Here is a 14,745-nt window from a genome sequence, read left to right as displayed (position 1 = left end):
GGTGCAGTGCAACAGTTCAGGCTCTGCCCTAATCCATTTGTTGTATGGATTCCAGCAGCAGGCAACACTTGTGCTTGCAACACAGTAGAAAGATAAACATTACCGAAAACCTTTTGCAGAAGGGCATTGGCACTGAACAGTAGAATATGCAATGTCATTGCATAGGCATTGCAATGCAACAAGACATTCTTAAATTTTAAGCACCTCTAGTCTCCTACAGTATCCAAAGTGTTGTGTTCTGTGTAATGTCGCTTGAAGACAGCTACTTCAAAGATTTTCTTTTTCTTTTGGCATTCCAAACCCACTAAATCAGTAGCAAATTTAATAATTCTTATTCTTGATATATTATTTTGTCAAGGAAATGAGTCACCTGCATAGCTATTTGTACACCTTAAAAGGTACCTTTAGATATCATATACTGGGTGGTATATTTTAAGTGCTATTTAGATAAGCAGTTGGAGAAGATAGTTCCTTACACGGATGAACACAGCAACTGCAGGAAACATTTAAAACAGATAAACAAATATGCCCCTGACAGTGGCAACTACAGCAGCTATACCATACCAGAGCACAGAATACTTGCTAAGACAAGATTGCTATAGTCTAGAAAACATTTCATATGCAGCTGTCAAATTTTTAAATTATGTTTTTGAAGAAAGCTCCTTGAGAATGATGTGAAATCTCTTTCCCATTTTTTCTCTCAGGAGTAGAATCTGACTCAGTGTTTCTTTTTCTGCATGTGGCATAGGAAGAGTGTGGTCTTCATTTTTTCTTTCCCTTCAAATGCTTTAAGGCTACGGTTACCTGCCAAGACCAAAGTGTACCTATTACATTTAAGGCTGAGGAGGAATCCTGTGGCAAAAAGAAGCTTGAGGACTCTGTCCTAACCGTGTGTCTTGAAAGAAAGCTGAAACCCACATACTTAAGGCATGAGGCCATCCAGTATTAGCACTTTAAAACCAGGACATGGTTTGGCAGCCATGGGAAAGGGTAGCTGAGAAAGCCATGTAATCTAACGAATCATCCAGACAAGTGCAGATCCTACACTGTCATAAAATTCTGTTGCTTCAGTTGTACTTCAGATGTACTAGATATGGCCTCGAAAGCCATTTTAAACATCAACTGGCAGTCCCTTTCACTATGGTCCCCCTGTACCTATGTATCCTTTAAGGGGAAACAGGTGATTAAGCTCATTCCATACTGCATATAAGCTTTGCTCAAAGTCAACACATAGTATGCTATTTACTGCCTAAAGTGACTTTGTTTTATGTTGAAAATGTTTCAGAAATCTTCAGTATTCTGTTCCAATACTTTGCAACAAGGTTTTGAGTAAAAGATTTTTAATTTGCAAGTAATAGGCAATCTGCATTTTTCAAAGTTTTATTCAATGGTGAATGCCACAAGGACATTCACCATTCATATTTATTTTCCATCAAATAAAAACATTATTAGGTCGGAATCTTGACTTAATTAACACAGTTGTATATAAGCCTCATGAAATAAGGTTCTTTAATCTTAAGTGATTTGATAAGTTATTGATAAAATATTGAAGACTGAAAAAAAAAATCATACCATAGCAAATCCAACATCTGCCTTCTTCAAAGCTGGACCATCGTTAGTACCATCACCAGTTACTGCTACAACTTGCCTCTGGTCAAAGACAGTGCTGTCAATTATACCTAAAATAAAATGCCATAGAAGTGTTACAGTTGTAAATTGAAACACAGCAAAGACTTAACCTGAAAGAGAAACCCAGTTTTTGTCTTTGTCAGTCATAAAACAAAAACAAACAAACAAAAACAACAGTCACCAAAAAAAGGTCTCATTGGCTCCATTTCTCAAGCAGGAAGAAAAAAATCTGTTGGAAACAACTTCATAGACATTTCTCATGGTTCAGCCCTAATTTTTTTTCCTAGAAGCACGAGAAAAAAAAAAAAAATCTAGCTTTACTTAGAAGCTCAGAGAATTTTTACCTACCTTTTACTAGAGTGTGTTTGTCAGTGGGTGAAGATCTTGCAAGAACACGAAGCTTTGGCCAAATTTTATCTATTCGCTCTTGCTCTATCTGCAGAAAGAACATTGGTTGTATTTCACACAGCTAGGAGACAGAATATCTGTTGATCCACTTGATGACACAGTCAGTACGCTTACCTCTCCTTTTTCATTGCGTATTCTCCTGTTAAAGTCTTTGCCCTCTAAGCACAGGAAGTCTTCACCAGGATTCAGAATACCACATTTTAATGCAATAGCACGAGCAGTATTAATGTTATCACCAGTGACCATACGTACAGTTATGCCTGCACGTTGACACTTTTTTATTGCATCAGGTACCTGTAAGCAAGAAAAAAACCCCACAGGCTCAGAGACTGTACATTAGTTAAATAAATCTAGACATGTGAGTGAAAGGAATCTTTATGGCTCAGTACAGGATAACTGCTATTTTAAAATAAAAACTGCCGTTATGGAATATTTAAAAAAAAAATTAAGTAACAGACCACAATTCTTTTCATAAAAGCCACACAACTGGCAATTCTGGCAAGAGGTTTCGTGTCTCTGTTTTGTCAGTTCCCCTCCCTTCTGCAATTTTTCAAATACTGCAGTACTCAAAAATACTACAAAAATCCTCATAACATATTAGACTGTACTGAATACTGGCATTTTATTTATGATTATGTGAAATAAACTACAGCTCATACTCCACTGCTTCACCCATGACCTTTACTGTGAAGTGACAATTGTGCAGATCAGCCCTGATTTCCTCGTACATGGGACATTAAAGCTTTCACTATTGAAAAGCCTTACACCTCAACCACAAGCCAAACTCCTTGCCCTCAGTTCTCAGGTGACAAGCTCACCTCCCTCCATCATTCCCCATGAGAAGCTGGTAAAAAGCACAATGGCTAATCTTATCCAAGCTAAAAGTCCTAATATTTCAAGTGGTAAAAACATAACAAGTTGTTTCATTTGCTGAGACCCTGCATAGTAAGCACCTTAAGTTATTACTTTGTACAGAGCTTCAGTAACACAGCATAAGTGACATTAAGTAGTTTTAATCAGCTTTTATAGCTCCATTAACTTTCCCTTCAAGAAATTAGATTTTCATTTATTAACTATGCTTAAGGCATACAATAGCAGTTCAGCTTCTTGTACTCTGCATGATGAAAAACACGAATCCCATGTAACAGAATCACTGCAGCTTAGCTGGTGACCCTACCTCAGGTCTCACAGGATCTTCAATCCCAACAACAGCAATGCATGTCAGACCAGTAACGATATCATTTTCGTTGTCCCACTCCGGCTCAGGCTCCCCTGCTGGGAAGTCTCTGAATGCCAGGCAGATGGTTCTGAGACCTTCAGAAGCCATTGGCTCAATTACAGTTTTCACAATATCATCACGGTCCCTAGGTCTAAATACCTTTGGTTCTCCATTAGCACTCAGTATTTTGAAGCACCTGGAAAGAAAGGTTTAAAGAGTTATCCAATTTTAACCAGAAGTTCAACCCACTCTTTGGCTTATTAGTGAACTCCAATAAGTTTCTATAACCTTTGTTTTTGCTACACACACACAAAAAGCCAGTAGTGGCATCTCTAAGGTAATCTTCTCCATATACCTTATTTCTTCAGTTGCAAAACATACTTTCTGTAGAAAGTTAGCTGAGCCAGTCATCCTAGGATGAAAGTAATGCCCAATGAATTTCACATACAAACATCCCAGAAGTATCCATTTCTCCATTGTACATAAACAGACTGGTGTCTGCACTGGTTGAGTCAGGCAATCCAGTTTCAAGTTCGACAAAATAATCCCACCTTGTTAACAGCAACAGTCTCAGAACTAAGTATACTTTCAGAACATGCACATGCTGCTTAAACAGCTGCAAGCACTAAACTTGCAGCACAATAAACAAACCTCAAGGACTGCTGCCCTTCAGAACAGAAAGGTTTGCAGCCTTTCCCCTACCCCCTGCAATCGAAGTGCAGAGAATTCAGAGAGGATCTGGTATGTGAGACAATGTGAAATATTAAATTAAAACCAGATACTTAAACTGAATAAAATGTTTGTATAAGAGACTAGATGCACCACTATGCACTCTAGCATTTCAATACAGGCTCTCTTAGTTACGTTTCTTCACGCCAAAGATGCCACTGCTTTCACAGACAGCATATATACTTTACCAATATTGAATATTACACTACAGATGATTTTGAACGAGAAATTTAGTCTTGTTTGTGTGTCCTAGACAAAGTTTTGCCATAAAGTAACACCATTATGCATTAGTTTTACAAATTAGTACTAATACAGCACCAGAAAAAAAAAAAAAGCATTCATGACTTTTATTAAATATCAAGTTCACACCTTGCAGATCTGCAAAGATGACTACTGTTACAGTTAAGTGTTTAGTGCAAGGACTTAGGGAGTTTCCTAAAAGCTTCCACCTCATACAGAAAATTGAAATGAAGCAGTCCCTTAGAGATTCAAAATTTATGTCATAACTGAAGTTTGAAGTCCATGTGAATTTTCTGATTCTGGTTATCTGTTCAAATGTCAGCAATCATTAAGGATATCTAGTGTTAGCTGCAATCATAAAGCTTGGTGACAAATTCAAACATTCTAAAATGACTAAGTACATGTAAGTAAGTTCTATGCAAAGACTGCATTGAAACACTTCAAATATTTGACAGTGATAAGGAAAAAAAAAAAGAAACTGCTCTACTTGCAAAGTTTCTTCTACACTTCTTAGTGACTCATTTATGTCTTATAAATGTTCATGTTTAAGTTTCAGTATTCAAGTGTAGTTATATATGTTATAATAGAGAAGGAGCAGCACAACAGAAAAACCAGGTTACAAGTACTGCATAGGAAGCAGCTTATGATGGCTAAGTGTTTTTCCCATTCAGTGCATACTCTGAAGTAGTTTCCTATTTGGATAGTATTACAATAATATCCAAGTCAGTCTAGGTTTTCTTGTTCTTTGCCAAATGTCCTTAACATTTATTTTCTTATCTCAGTTATTAAGTCAACCTCATTAATGAGGTTTGCTCAAAAATTTAGCTACACAAAAAAAGTACATATTTTAAGTTCCATACCAAGAAGAACAAGAGCTCTTTAAAGACTGACTTTTTGCTCTCAGCACAAAAGTTGAGGAGAAGGAAGATCTAATCTTTTTTCTTTAGTACATTAGTACTTTCCTAGATAATGATTTGGGGAGCTATTAGCAAGCAAAAAAAGTAAGTTAAATTGATGAATATAATCTATGTGCCACTCAGACTAAAACCAGTTTGACATTAGAACCAAAATGGGTCTGGCTACCAACAGCTGTTCCTAGAGAACATGATGCATACATGTTTGACGTCTCTCCTCACCTAGTTAGGAGTTACCACAGCTGACATCACACTTATGAAGGTTTGTCCCAGTGGTGCCTAATCACTCACTAAGCCTAATCTCATTGTAATAAATCCTTTATAGATGGGCAGATGGATAAGGAAGCATTTGCTTTGTCACATTAAAACCCCTCAAGTTGCTCGAACATTCAAGTTCAACCTCCTGTTAAAATGATCAACTTGAACATAAAGTTGCACAGTTTAAGCAGTCATATGCTAAAAGTTATCACTTGTGGAAGGTACAAGCCCTTCCTGGAATTTAGGCATACCAACTGATGGGATTTTACTAGGAGACAGGTGAGCATTTTGACCAACCACACCTAAAAGTAAAATAGTTTAACTAAAGTATGAGACCATCTCTTTTTTTGTGAGGGGCAGGGCTGAAGTAAAGTAACTAAAGTGCTGATGGCCCATCTTTCTGTAGAAAGTCAAACAACTGAAGGAGACAAGCTTCGAAGCTGCAATCACAAGGGTAGGACTGCTGCGCTTATCTGTGATTAGAGAGACAAGTATTTCACAGATTATGTCGCAATGCTGTTCAGCATGTCAGACTCCCCATGTGTCACGACATTTAGCCAGACTTAAGAGATCAATTACAATAGTAGTCGTTCTTACTTTTTAAGAACTATCTCAGAGGCACCTTTACTGAATATCCGGAAACTGCCATCAGAGTTTTTTAACACAGTACTCATCGATTTTCTAACAGAGTTGAAGGTGTACACTTTGTACAAATCCTCTTCTGGTATCTCATTTCTTACGTCTTGATAATCACGTTTTAAATCCAAGAGCAATCCCAGCAAGGCACATTCAGTTTTATTTCCAACATGACGTGGTAGGCCACCTTCTTTTTCAGGAGGCTGCAAGAAGAGTAAGAACCATCACTGATTAGCTTAACTTATAAACCACTGAAGCACAGCACTTAGAAAACAAGGAAGGACAAGCTTAGTTCTGGGGTGGGGAAGTTTCATTTTTTCAGTAATTACTTTATAAATTCCTATGAGTCACGATCCAAAGTCATACCGAAGTAACTTCTGTACCTATTTAGGATCTTTCAGTCCTTCGGAAATCACCCATTAAGTTAGTATCAATCCCAACATGACCTTTCTAAAAGGCATTTTCCATTACTTGAAATATTTATCTGATCAATTGAGTGTAGAACCTGAACAATTATTTTGGATTTTAAAAGTACAGATAAGTTCGCATATACTGACTTTAGCAAGCTTAATGGCATTATTTCTGCTAAATTAAAGTATCCTCTCCTGTAATAATTCTTCAATGACTTAGAGACTATGATCACATCACCTGTTAGCCTTCTTCTGAACAAACTAAGTCTTTAAGCTTCTTAAGTCTCACTACAAGTTCTGTTTCCCAGGCCATGGCCTATTTAACTGAAAAGAGTTCAGAAACAAGTTTCCAACCCTTTAATACCAGAAAAGGTTTCTTATCTCAACAATGTGGAATATGCACATACTGGTCCTAGAAGTAAAGGAGTATTTCTCTCAAAATATTTGAGTTTATTTAGCTATAACACTGCAGGGTTTTTTGCAGCAAAATAGGGAGAAGCACTTACTCAAACTGATATGTCTCAGGTGGCTAGAGCTGAACTACATTAATCCTAAGACAGTGGTCCATTGTCATTGTTCAGAGCTGCAAGATTTTGAATTTGGCTGCACTGAATACTTGCACTTTCAAAATGTTCCCTTTAACATGCAGTTTAAGATGTCCAGTTCTGGGCTCCCCAGTAGGAGAGATATCAACATCCAGGAGTATGTACATCCATGGCACACAAAGATAATAGAGACTCAAGCACCTGACATATGAGGAGAAGCTGAAAGGGAAGCCTTTCTGTCAGGAGAAGACAACACTCTGGGAGAGAAGCTTTTAAATGCCTGAATAAGGCAGGTGGGTAGAACAATGGCAAAGACTGTCTAGGCGGACTTCCTAGAGGTGCCCAGTGAGAGGACAACAGGCAATGGATACATACTGAAGCTTTTGAAATTCCATTTTAAGATAAGGAAACACCTATCACTCAAAGGGTGATCAAATACTTGATCAGGCTGCCCAAAGGTTGCAAAGTCTCCATACTTCTTGATTCTGAAGCCTGAGTACATATAGCACAGAGCAACGTACTCTGGACGACCCTGCTTTGATCAGGACGAGTGGATCAGAGGTTCTCTCAAGAGAAGGCCTCTCTGATTCTGTAAAGTAGACTAACTCTACTGCAGTGGACATAATTCAATTAAAATTGTAGTAATAAGGGACTTGGTCAGTTTACATGCAGCTACCTTTTTCCTGATATAGAAAGAGCTTTAGAAAATACACTGTGAACCTCCTAGCACACTGTAACTCATTAGAGTATTTCCATCTTGTTTCAGAGAAATCAAACTTTATGTGCTGCCTCAAGTACTGCTATTGTGGAAATTCTTGCAGAGGTACCATTTTTATTGGCTGATAAGTAGCTTTTGAACTGAGTTTTCACTGCTATTTGTGTACAAAGCATCCATAGTGGAGGCTTCTACAAAACCTTGAAATGCTAATTCATTTACTAAATCCTACTTATTATTTTTACTGCCTTAAAGAATGAAAGTTATACAACATGTTGGAATAACTACAGCAAGGAAGCTATATTTAGAGTTTTAAAAAATAAACGCACAGAAAATGTTAAATAATCCACTATTTTAAATGTTTAACAGTTTATTATTCTTTTTATTTCAAAATATTTTGCAAGCTTCAAACAAGATTTTAGCAAATATGTTACAATTCTAAAGCTTACAAACTTATACAACAGCATCTGGAATAAAAATCCATTAAAATCCTTACCTGTACTTACATTTTTTCATTATATTCTACTTAGTGTACTACTCTTAAATATTTATTGTTTAATGTTTATTTTCAAGTAGCACTTAAAGCCAGCCAAGACACTCTCTAAGTGGGGTAAACAGGCTCACTTACAAAAACAAACAACTGTGAACTTAAAAGGAAATTATCTTGAGATTGTAACTTTGAATTATCAGTTCTAATTGAAATAAGCTACTTTTTCCATTGAGTTTCAAATGAATGGTTGAGCAATTTAGAGCAGGTACAAAATACTTTACGCTGCATTGTGCCACACATTTACACTGAAACTGCTATGTGGCTATCAGACAACTTGCATCTTTTGAGGAAGTTTTTCGGTTATCTTGATTGGAATGAAGAAATCCACTCACCAGTATTTTGGAAGTATAAGCACAATTAACAGAAATTCCTGTCACAAGATAAGCCATAGTTTTCTCTGGAATAGCTTCTGGTTCTGGAATTTTTTTATAATGTTTTTCATTGATGTAGGCTTGGACCACTGTCATTCTGTTCATAGTCAATGTTCCCGTTTTATCTGAGCAAATAGCTGTTGCATTGCCCATAGTTTCACATGCATCCAGATGTCTCACCAAGTTATTATCTTTCATCATTTTCTAAGGAAATAAAAGCAGTTAACAGCAATCCATGACCATTACTTCAGAAATTCTCATTTATGGAGTCCAGTCTTACACAGCAGTTTCAGAAAATACTCTGTCATGAAGTCATCTGACATATTTCAGAGGAAGAACTTGCAGCTGCCACTTTCAGTACAGATTCCCTTAAGTCTGTTAAATTGCTGTCAACTTAATTTTGAACAAGGTACATAAATACAGCCTGAATCTCCTGTAACTGCATGTCACACTGACTACTGATACTATTCAGACTGTTAGGACCAAACAGTTTATGGTGATATTTAGAAAAGGAGGAGAGGTAAGGTTTGAGCTTTACCAGACACAAGTTCAGAAAATTTTTCTGCTTGCAAGAAAAGTCTAACACAGCTTATCTGATCTATCTGACGATCAGATAATACAGATTTCAAAGATCCTAGATTCAGACTTATCAAATACCAACTGGAAGCCTAATGTTTCAACTAAAATACACGCGTTTCATAGGTTAAATATCACTTTAAATTCTTTTCTTAACAGACTTGTATAGTATTTTCACCTCTAAGAGGAAGATGAAGTTCAAATAATACCATAAGGCCACTCCTAGTAAGTGCTGTAAGTTAAGAATTTAAAACACAGCCTAAGTATCCATTGCCTTTACAATTAGATTTTAGATAAATAATAAGTCTCAGCATGATGAAGCAGTAAGAAAATTAAGAACACAAAGAGCTTAAGTTAAAAAACATACTGTGTAATAAACAGAAAGCTAAATGTTTTACACTATCCAGTCTTCAAAAAAACAATCTGGAAGCTTTCGTAGCAGTTGCTTAACACATCAGCTAGGTAGAAGTTCAGATTTACAGAGGCATTTGTTATTTACAAACTCTAAGACATCTATTTATTGTAAACAAATAGTACAATGCTACATACTGAACCCATTCATCTTTAGTTGGTGACAACAGGCGGGCAGTGCTCACTGTTCTTGTTAGTGAGAATTCATTCAAAGATGAAGAAAAGTACTACAGGAGAATTCTCATGCAGCTCATGGAAACATGAAAAGCTTCTTTCCAGTCTGTTATTTATATATGTATATATCTGTGATGCAGCATAACTCAGTTTGCATTAAACAGGTGATCAATACACCCACCTGCCTTTAAAATCTACTTGCCCTCTACCCACTTACCTTAACAGAGTAAGCCAGAGATATAGTGACTGCAAGTGGAAGACCTTCTGGTACTGCCACCACCAAGACTGTAACTCCAATAATGAAGAACTTCACAAAATACTGAATATAAATTGGGGTACATTCAGCAAGCCATGGTCTCTTCTGAACCCAGAAGGTATCAATTACAAAGTATAACACAAGGATAATGACTGTGATTGCAGACATCAACAAACCTTGTTAAAAAGAGAATAAACAGTTTTAAGAAATTATCTCAAATATTTGGCAATACAGACTGGGGATACATGCAGATACTTCTGCCATTATAGAAGATAGTTTAGAACTAAGGTTTTAAACAGGCAAGTCGAAACATTGAGGTAGTTCTCAGAGGTGTTCCAGGTTCCAATGCAAGTATTTCCTCATGCATTTCACCTAGAAATTTCCAGAAATCTTTTTTTCTTCAATTCAATTGAAAAGCATAGAGTTAATTAGTAACAGGACAGACCAATAGATAAAGTCAATTGACTAAGCAGAGTAAGAAGTGAAAAAATTCAGGAGTCCTTCACCAGTTTTATGCTGACTGATTCAGTAGAGTGCTTCAGTGCGGTCTCAAAGCAGAGGGACAGGAAAATAAATGCATGAAGTAGATGAGTATTAAAGCTGTGTGGGGAACTACAATGGGTCAAAAGGTACATAAAGGAAAACAAGACCTCTTGGAAGATATGGGAAAAAAAAATAATGTTTGACAAGGAGAGTACTTTACAGTAAACATATAATGGAATTTGTTAATGTCACTGAAAAATTACCACTGCCATACAGAAGTGCAGAGTGCTACAGCTAAAAGTTCAATTGCTCCATTTCAGGCTGTAACTGTCTAATGATGCAAATGCTAAAGCCAGCCCTTCTTGAGCTGTGGGGGCTGGGCTCCAAATCTTCCTGAAATTCTTCCAGCCTGAATCTTTCATCAATTTTACATGGACCAAAATAAATCCTGAAATATTTGAATTAAACCACTACACACTAGATAATATAGCCTAAAATTTACACTGAACTTCATTGCTGTTTTAGTCTACTTTCAACCTACCAAATATTTTGACAAAGCAGCTGAAAATTAGCTGATAAAAATGTAGGAAGTCAATAAAAATGTTACATATCAGCAAGGCACATGTTAAGTGGAAAATTCTAAACCTCTGAAAGTACTAGAGATAACCTGGTTAACAGTACCACATTTTCCAAACTTCACTCAACTTACGGTTCTCTTGGTACGTTGCTAAATACTATATCTGACCTAAAAAGGTCTTTCGTAACAGTTGTCAAATGTTATGAAGCTGGAATTTCCTCTCCTAGAAGCTGATACTTGAAAGCCTAAATCTATTTAAATTAAGGAGAAATAAAAGCCATCCACATGACATAGCCTGAGAGGCCATCAGCATACTCAGGCACAATAGCATACTTGCATGCATTAGGATTTTGCACTTAAGTAGTCAGCCTTGAGTGGTTTGATAATTTTATGTCCTTGCAAACTATGCATGTTCCAACATTTTTTAACATGACATCAGCATAAGGAGAGTACTGAGACATTGTACCTGCTTTGCCAATCTGAACTGCGAGCTTTGTGAGTTTGCCTTGGAGAACTGACTTTTCCTTCTTTGGCAAGTTTGCTTTCTTCTTGTCTTTCTCATCTCCATCTCCACCATCCTCACTCTTCAGTGGCTGCATTTCCATGGCTGCACCATCCTGAGCTTTAGCTAGAAATTAAGATCAAAAAAAAGTTTAGTCATTGGTGAGTCTCACAAATCAAGGATACCTAAAGAGCTTAATATCCAGCTCCGCTAAATATAATAGTACTGAATATTGTCTTGTATCCAAAGAGGCCATATTGCACATGAATATTTAAAGAAGTGTATTGTGTATAGGTGCTTGAATACCAGGCTCAGTGAAGCATTTGCTTTGGGCAGATTCACTTATGCCATCTTTACCATAAGCACTCTGGATCTAAGGATTCAATATGCATTTTTATAGGAAAGTCTGTATTCATCACCTACGCTCTTAGAAAACAGATACTTGCAAGAAAGAGTCAGAGCACCTGCACTTACCTTTGTTACGGTTTTCAACAGCTCCATCTTGCTTTTTACCTGTCAGAGAGGGGAACAAGTTGTGTTTTAAGCTGGCTGTGCAGAATTCATTATTTTATATATGTTTTTATATAATGACTACATTACTCTGCTAAAACAATAAACTGCATTAAAAAAAAAAGTAAAATGTGTAAGTCAGCTCACAGAAACAGCTCTCGTCACTTTTTGGACTTTAGTTTTCCCATAGAACACAGCTGCAGCGTTAATCTACCATGGTTAAGTTTGTACAAATTACTGATACTGACACTTATGGCTTGTGAGGAAAGCGTTACAAAAGACACATCTTTCTAGGAAAGATATTTGTGCCAAGTGATTCTGGTGGCCTCCACCTTGCTCTGTTCTTCCAATATGTGCACTAGTATCTGACTACCTCTGTAAATAAACTACAGGATGTCACTTTGGGAATCAGTGCTTTTGTACAACATTGCAGAAGCCACTGTAGTATAAAATATTCATAAATCCACAGCAAAGCTTAGCAGAGGTACAGCACTGGATTACTGGATCTATGCTAACCCTATTTACAAAAACATAAGCATAATCTGTAGGTGACATACCATATATCACTGAGAGAACAGCTCAAGTTCATATAAAATATCACTCCTACCTGTGTTCAGAAATGGAGTTCAACAAGAGATCATAAAGAAAGACAGTGAAATAATGGAAGAATTTAACAAGTGAAATATTAAAGGTAATTAGAAGACCAACACATCATATGTTGTTTTTTGGGGCTTAGCAAGTCAAAAACTTTACTTCTAAGTAGAGAGAACAAGGGTTATAACTACTGTTTGTGATAACCTGAAATGAAAGCACAAAATTGAGGAACTTAGAACAAAACCCAGACATTTTCAGTATCACTGGTAATTCACCAAGTCTTTGGCCTTAGGCTATGTAGACTGAAATTTACAAGAGTATTCAGGTAGAAGATCAAATTATCAAGCAGCCTGGTCTGGCATGACACTTAATATGCCCACTACAGTATTGCTGTAGACACAGTCTGATTTCTATACATAAGATTTCTCCCAGCGTTCTCACAACAGCTGAACAGAAGAAAAAGTATGTTCACTTTCTCCAGAAGATGACACCTCAGACTTCTTAAGACTCATCATTCTTTCCTAATCTTGTACTTGTTTTCCCCTAGTTCCCCTCTTCCTCTTACAAGAGTGAAGTTCTACATTTGAGTTACTTGTAACTCCGTGTACATACATTTGCTTTCACTCTGAACCAGGCCGTGCATAGCCAGCTAAATATAGTCCCTTTAATCTCCTTAACATTCACAGAGAAGGTAATTTAGTTTAACCTGAGTTTTATCACGGAGAATCTTATTAGGCACCTAACCTAAGGGAAAGAGGAAGCTGTCTATCTTGGGAGACAAAAAAAACCCCACAAGTGTTTGGGTCCTAGGATACATCAAAACACTACTTGTCAAAGAGACTTCTGCTTTTACTATTCAATAAACCCTGGCAGAGTATTAATAAAAGCTATAGTCCTCTCCATATCTCCCGTAGCAGCTGGTACTGTTGTTTGTTTCCTTCTCCTTCCTCTGTATGGGGAGGAGCACAGGATGCCAACTGTTTCACACTAATGCCTGCAAGCATTGCAGGTCAGCTTTTACTCTTCATTATCACACTTGAGCTTGAAACTAACTTAGAATTTTCAATTCTTCTTGTAACAGTTTTTCTAACTTGTGAAGAAACTCACTACTTTTTTTCAAGTTTCAAGAAGGGTCAGAATTGTAAAGTATTTGTGGATTAGGACAAGACAAAAAAACCTTTAGTCCCAATTCCTGCACAGAGCACACATTTTAACAATTGCCTGTTGAGTTTGAAGGGTCCTGAGATCTTTAAACACATTTCTGTATGAATTTTCCATTATTGTCTCATATCTCTCTGATAAAAGATAGTATACTTTGGTTTATATTTATTTTTTTGGTTCTAGTGCCAAGAAGCCGCAGACTCAGTTCCATCCAGAAGACTTCATAACCGTTTCATGAAAAATTTTCACCATGAAGTTCAGTCCTGAACATGCCTTGTGAGCACTAGCACCAAAACATTACTGCATAACATTTCTAAGCTTTGATTCTCAGGATAAAGGCTAAGGTTAGATAAGTAACCTTATAATAAGGAAGACAGCCCATTTCACTCTTCACAGAAGGGCTCCAAAATATGCTCAGTTACAAGCCTCTCATCCTTCCAAAAATAAAGATTACAGGAAAGTGCCACTAGGAATTTGCCTTGCATATATCTCTGAGCATTTAAAATTTCTACTCTGAAGAAAAGAAATGGCAGAAGAAGCTGTGTGCTCATTTTTTAACATCAGTCAGATATGTCTAAGTTACCCACAAGCTCAGCAGTATGAAAGACCTAAGCTTCTCGCCTTCAGGTGTTATGGAAAAACTCCCTATAAGGGGCATTTTCTATCTGTCAAATGCAGAACTAGATACTTATTAGGTTGAACTATATAACTTGTTTTCCATAAACAAGTATTTGCTATTAGACATCAGTGCACCTTGAAGTTACACAAGATTACAGTTTTAACAATTTATACACGGTATGTATGGCTGGTTAGGAATTGCAAACTTTCCAAACTCTGATTGATCAATGAGATCTGAAGTTTAATTAAATTCCATGTA

At 36.8% G+C, this 14,745-nt stretch overlaps 1 protein-coding gene across 6 annotated transcripts in view; it reads right to left on the bottom strand.

Annotated features, from left to right (window-relative positions):
* Positions 1 to 14,745, bottom strand: part of ATP2B1 (ATPase plasma membrane Ca2+ transporting 1) — a 59,849-nt gene that overhangs the window by 11,265 nt on the left and 33,839 nt on the right. For 4 of the 6 annotated variants that reach the window (XM_082279603.1, XM_082279605.1, XM_082279606.1 and 1 more), the window contains exons 7-15: positions 12,078 to 12,116; positions 11,568 to 11,729; positions 10,003 to 10,217; positions 8,586 to 8,828; positions 5,995 to 6,236; positions 3,215 to 3,452; positions 2,152 to 2,331; positions 1,978 to 2,065; positions 1,573 to 1,679 (exon numbers count right to left, since the gene is read on the bottom strand). In XM_082279603.1, coding sequence (XP_082135729.1) covers positions 1,573 to 1,679; positions 1,978 to 2,065; positions 2,152 to 2,331; positions 3,215 to 3,452; positions 5,995 to 6,236; positions 8,586 to 8,828; positions 10,003 to 10,217; positions 11,568 to 11,729; positions 12,078 to 12,116 — 1,514 coding nt within the window. The remainder of the gene's footprint in view (positions 1 to 1,572; positions 1,680 to 1,977; positions 2,066 to 2,151; positions 2,332 to 3,214; positions 3,453 to 5,994; positions 6,237 to 8,585; positions 8,829 to 10,002; positions 10,218 to 11,567; positions 11,730 to 12,077; positions 12,117 to 14,745) is intronic. The other 2 variants (XM_082279607.1, XM_082279608.1) reach the window with 1 other exon arrangement.

Source organism: Coloeus monedula (genome assembly GCF_965178545.1).
Source record: "Coloeus monedula genome assembly, chromosome: 4".
NCBI lineage: Eukaryota > Metazoa > Chordata > Aves > Passeriformes > Corvidae > Coloeus > Coloeus monedula.
The sequence above is the reverse complement of the archived record's forward strand: the minus strand, read 5'-3'. Positions and strand labels throughout refer to the sequence as shown.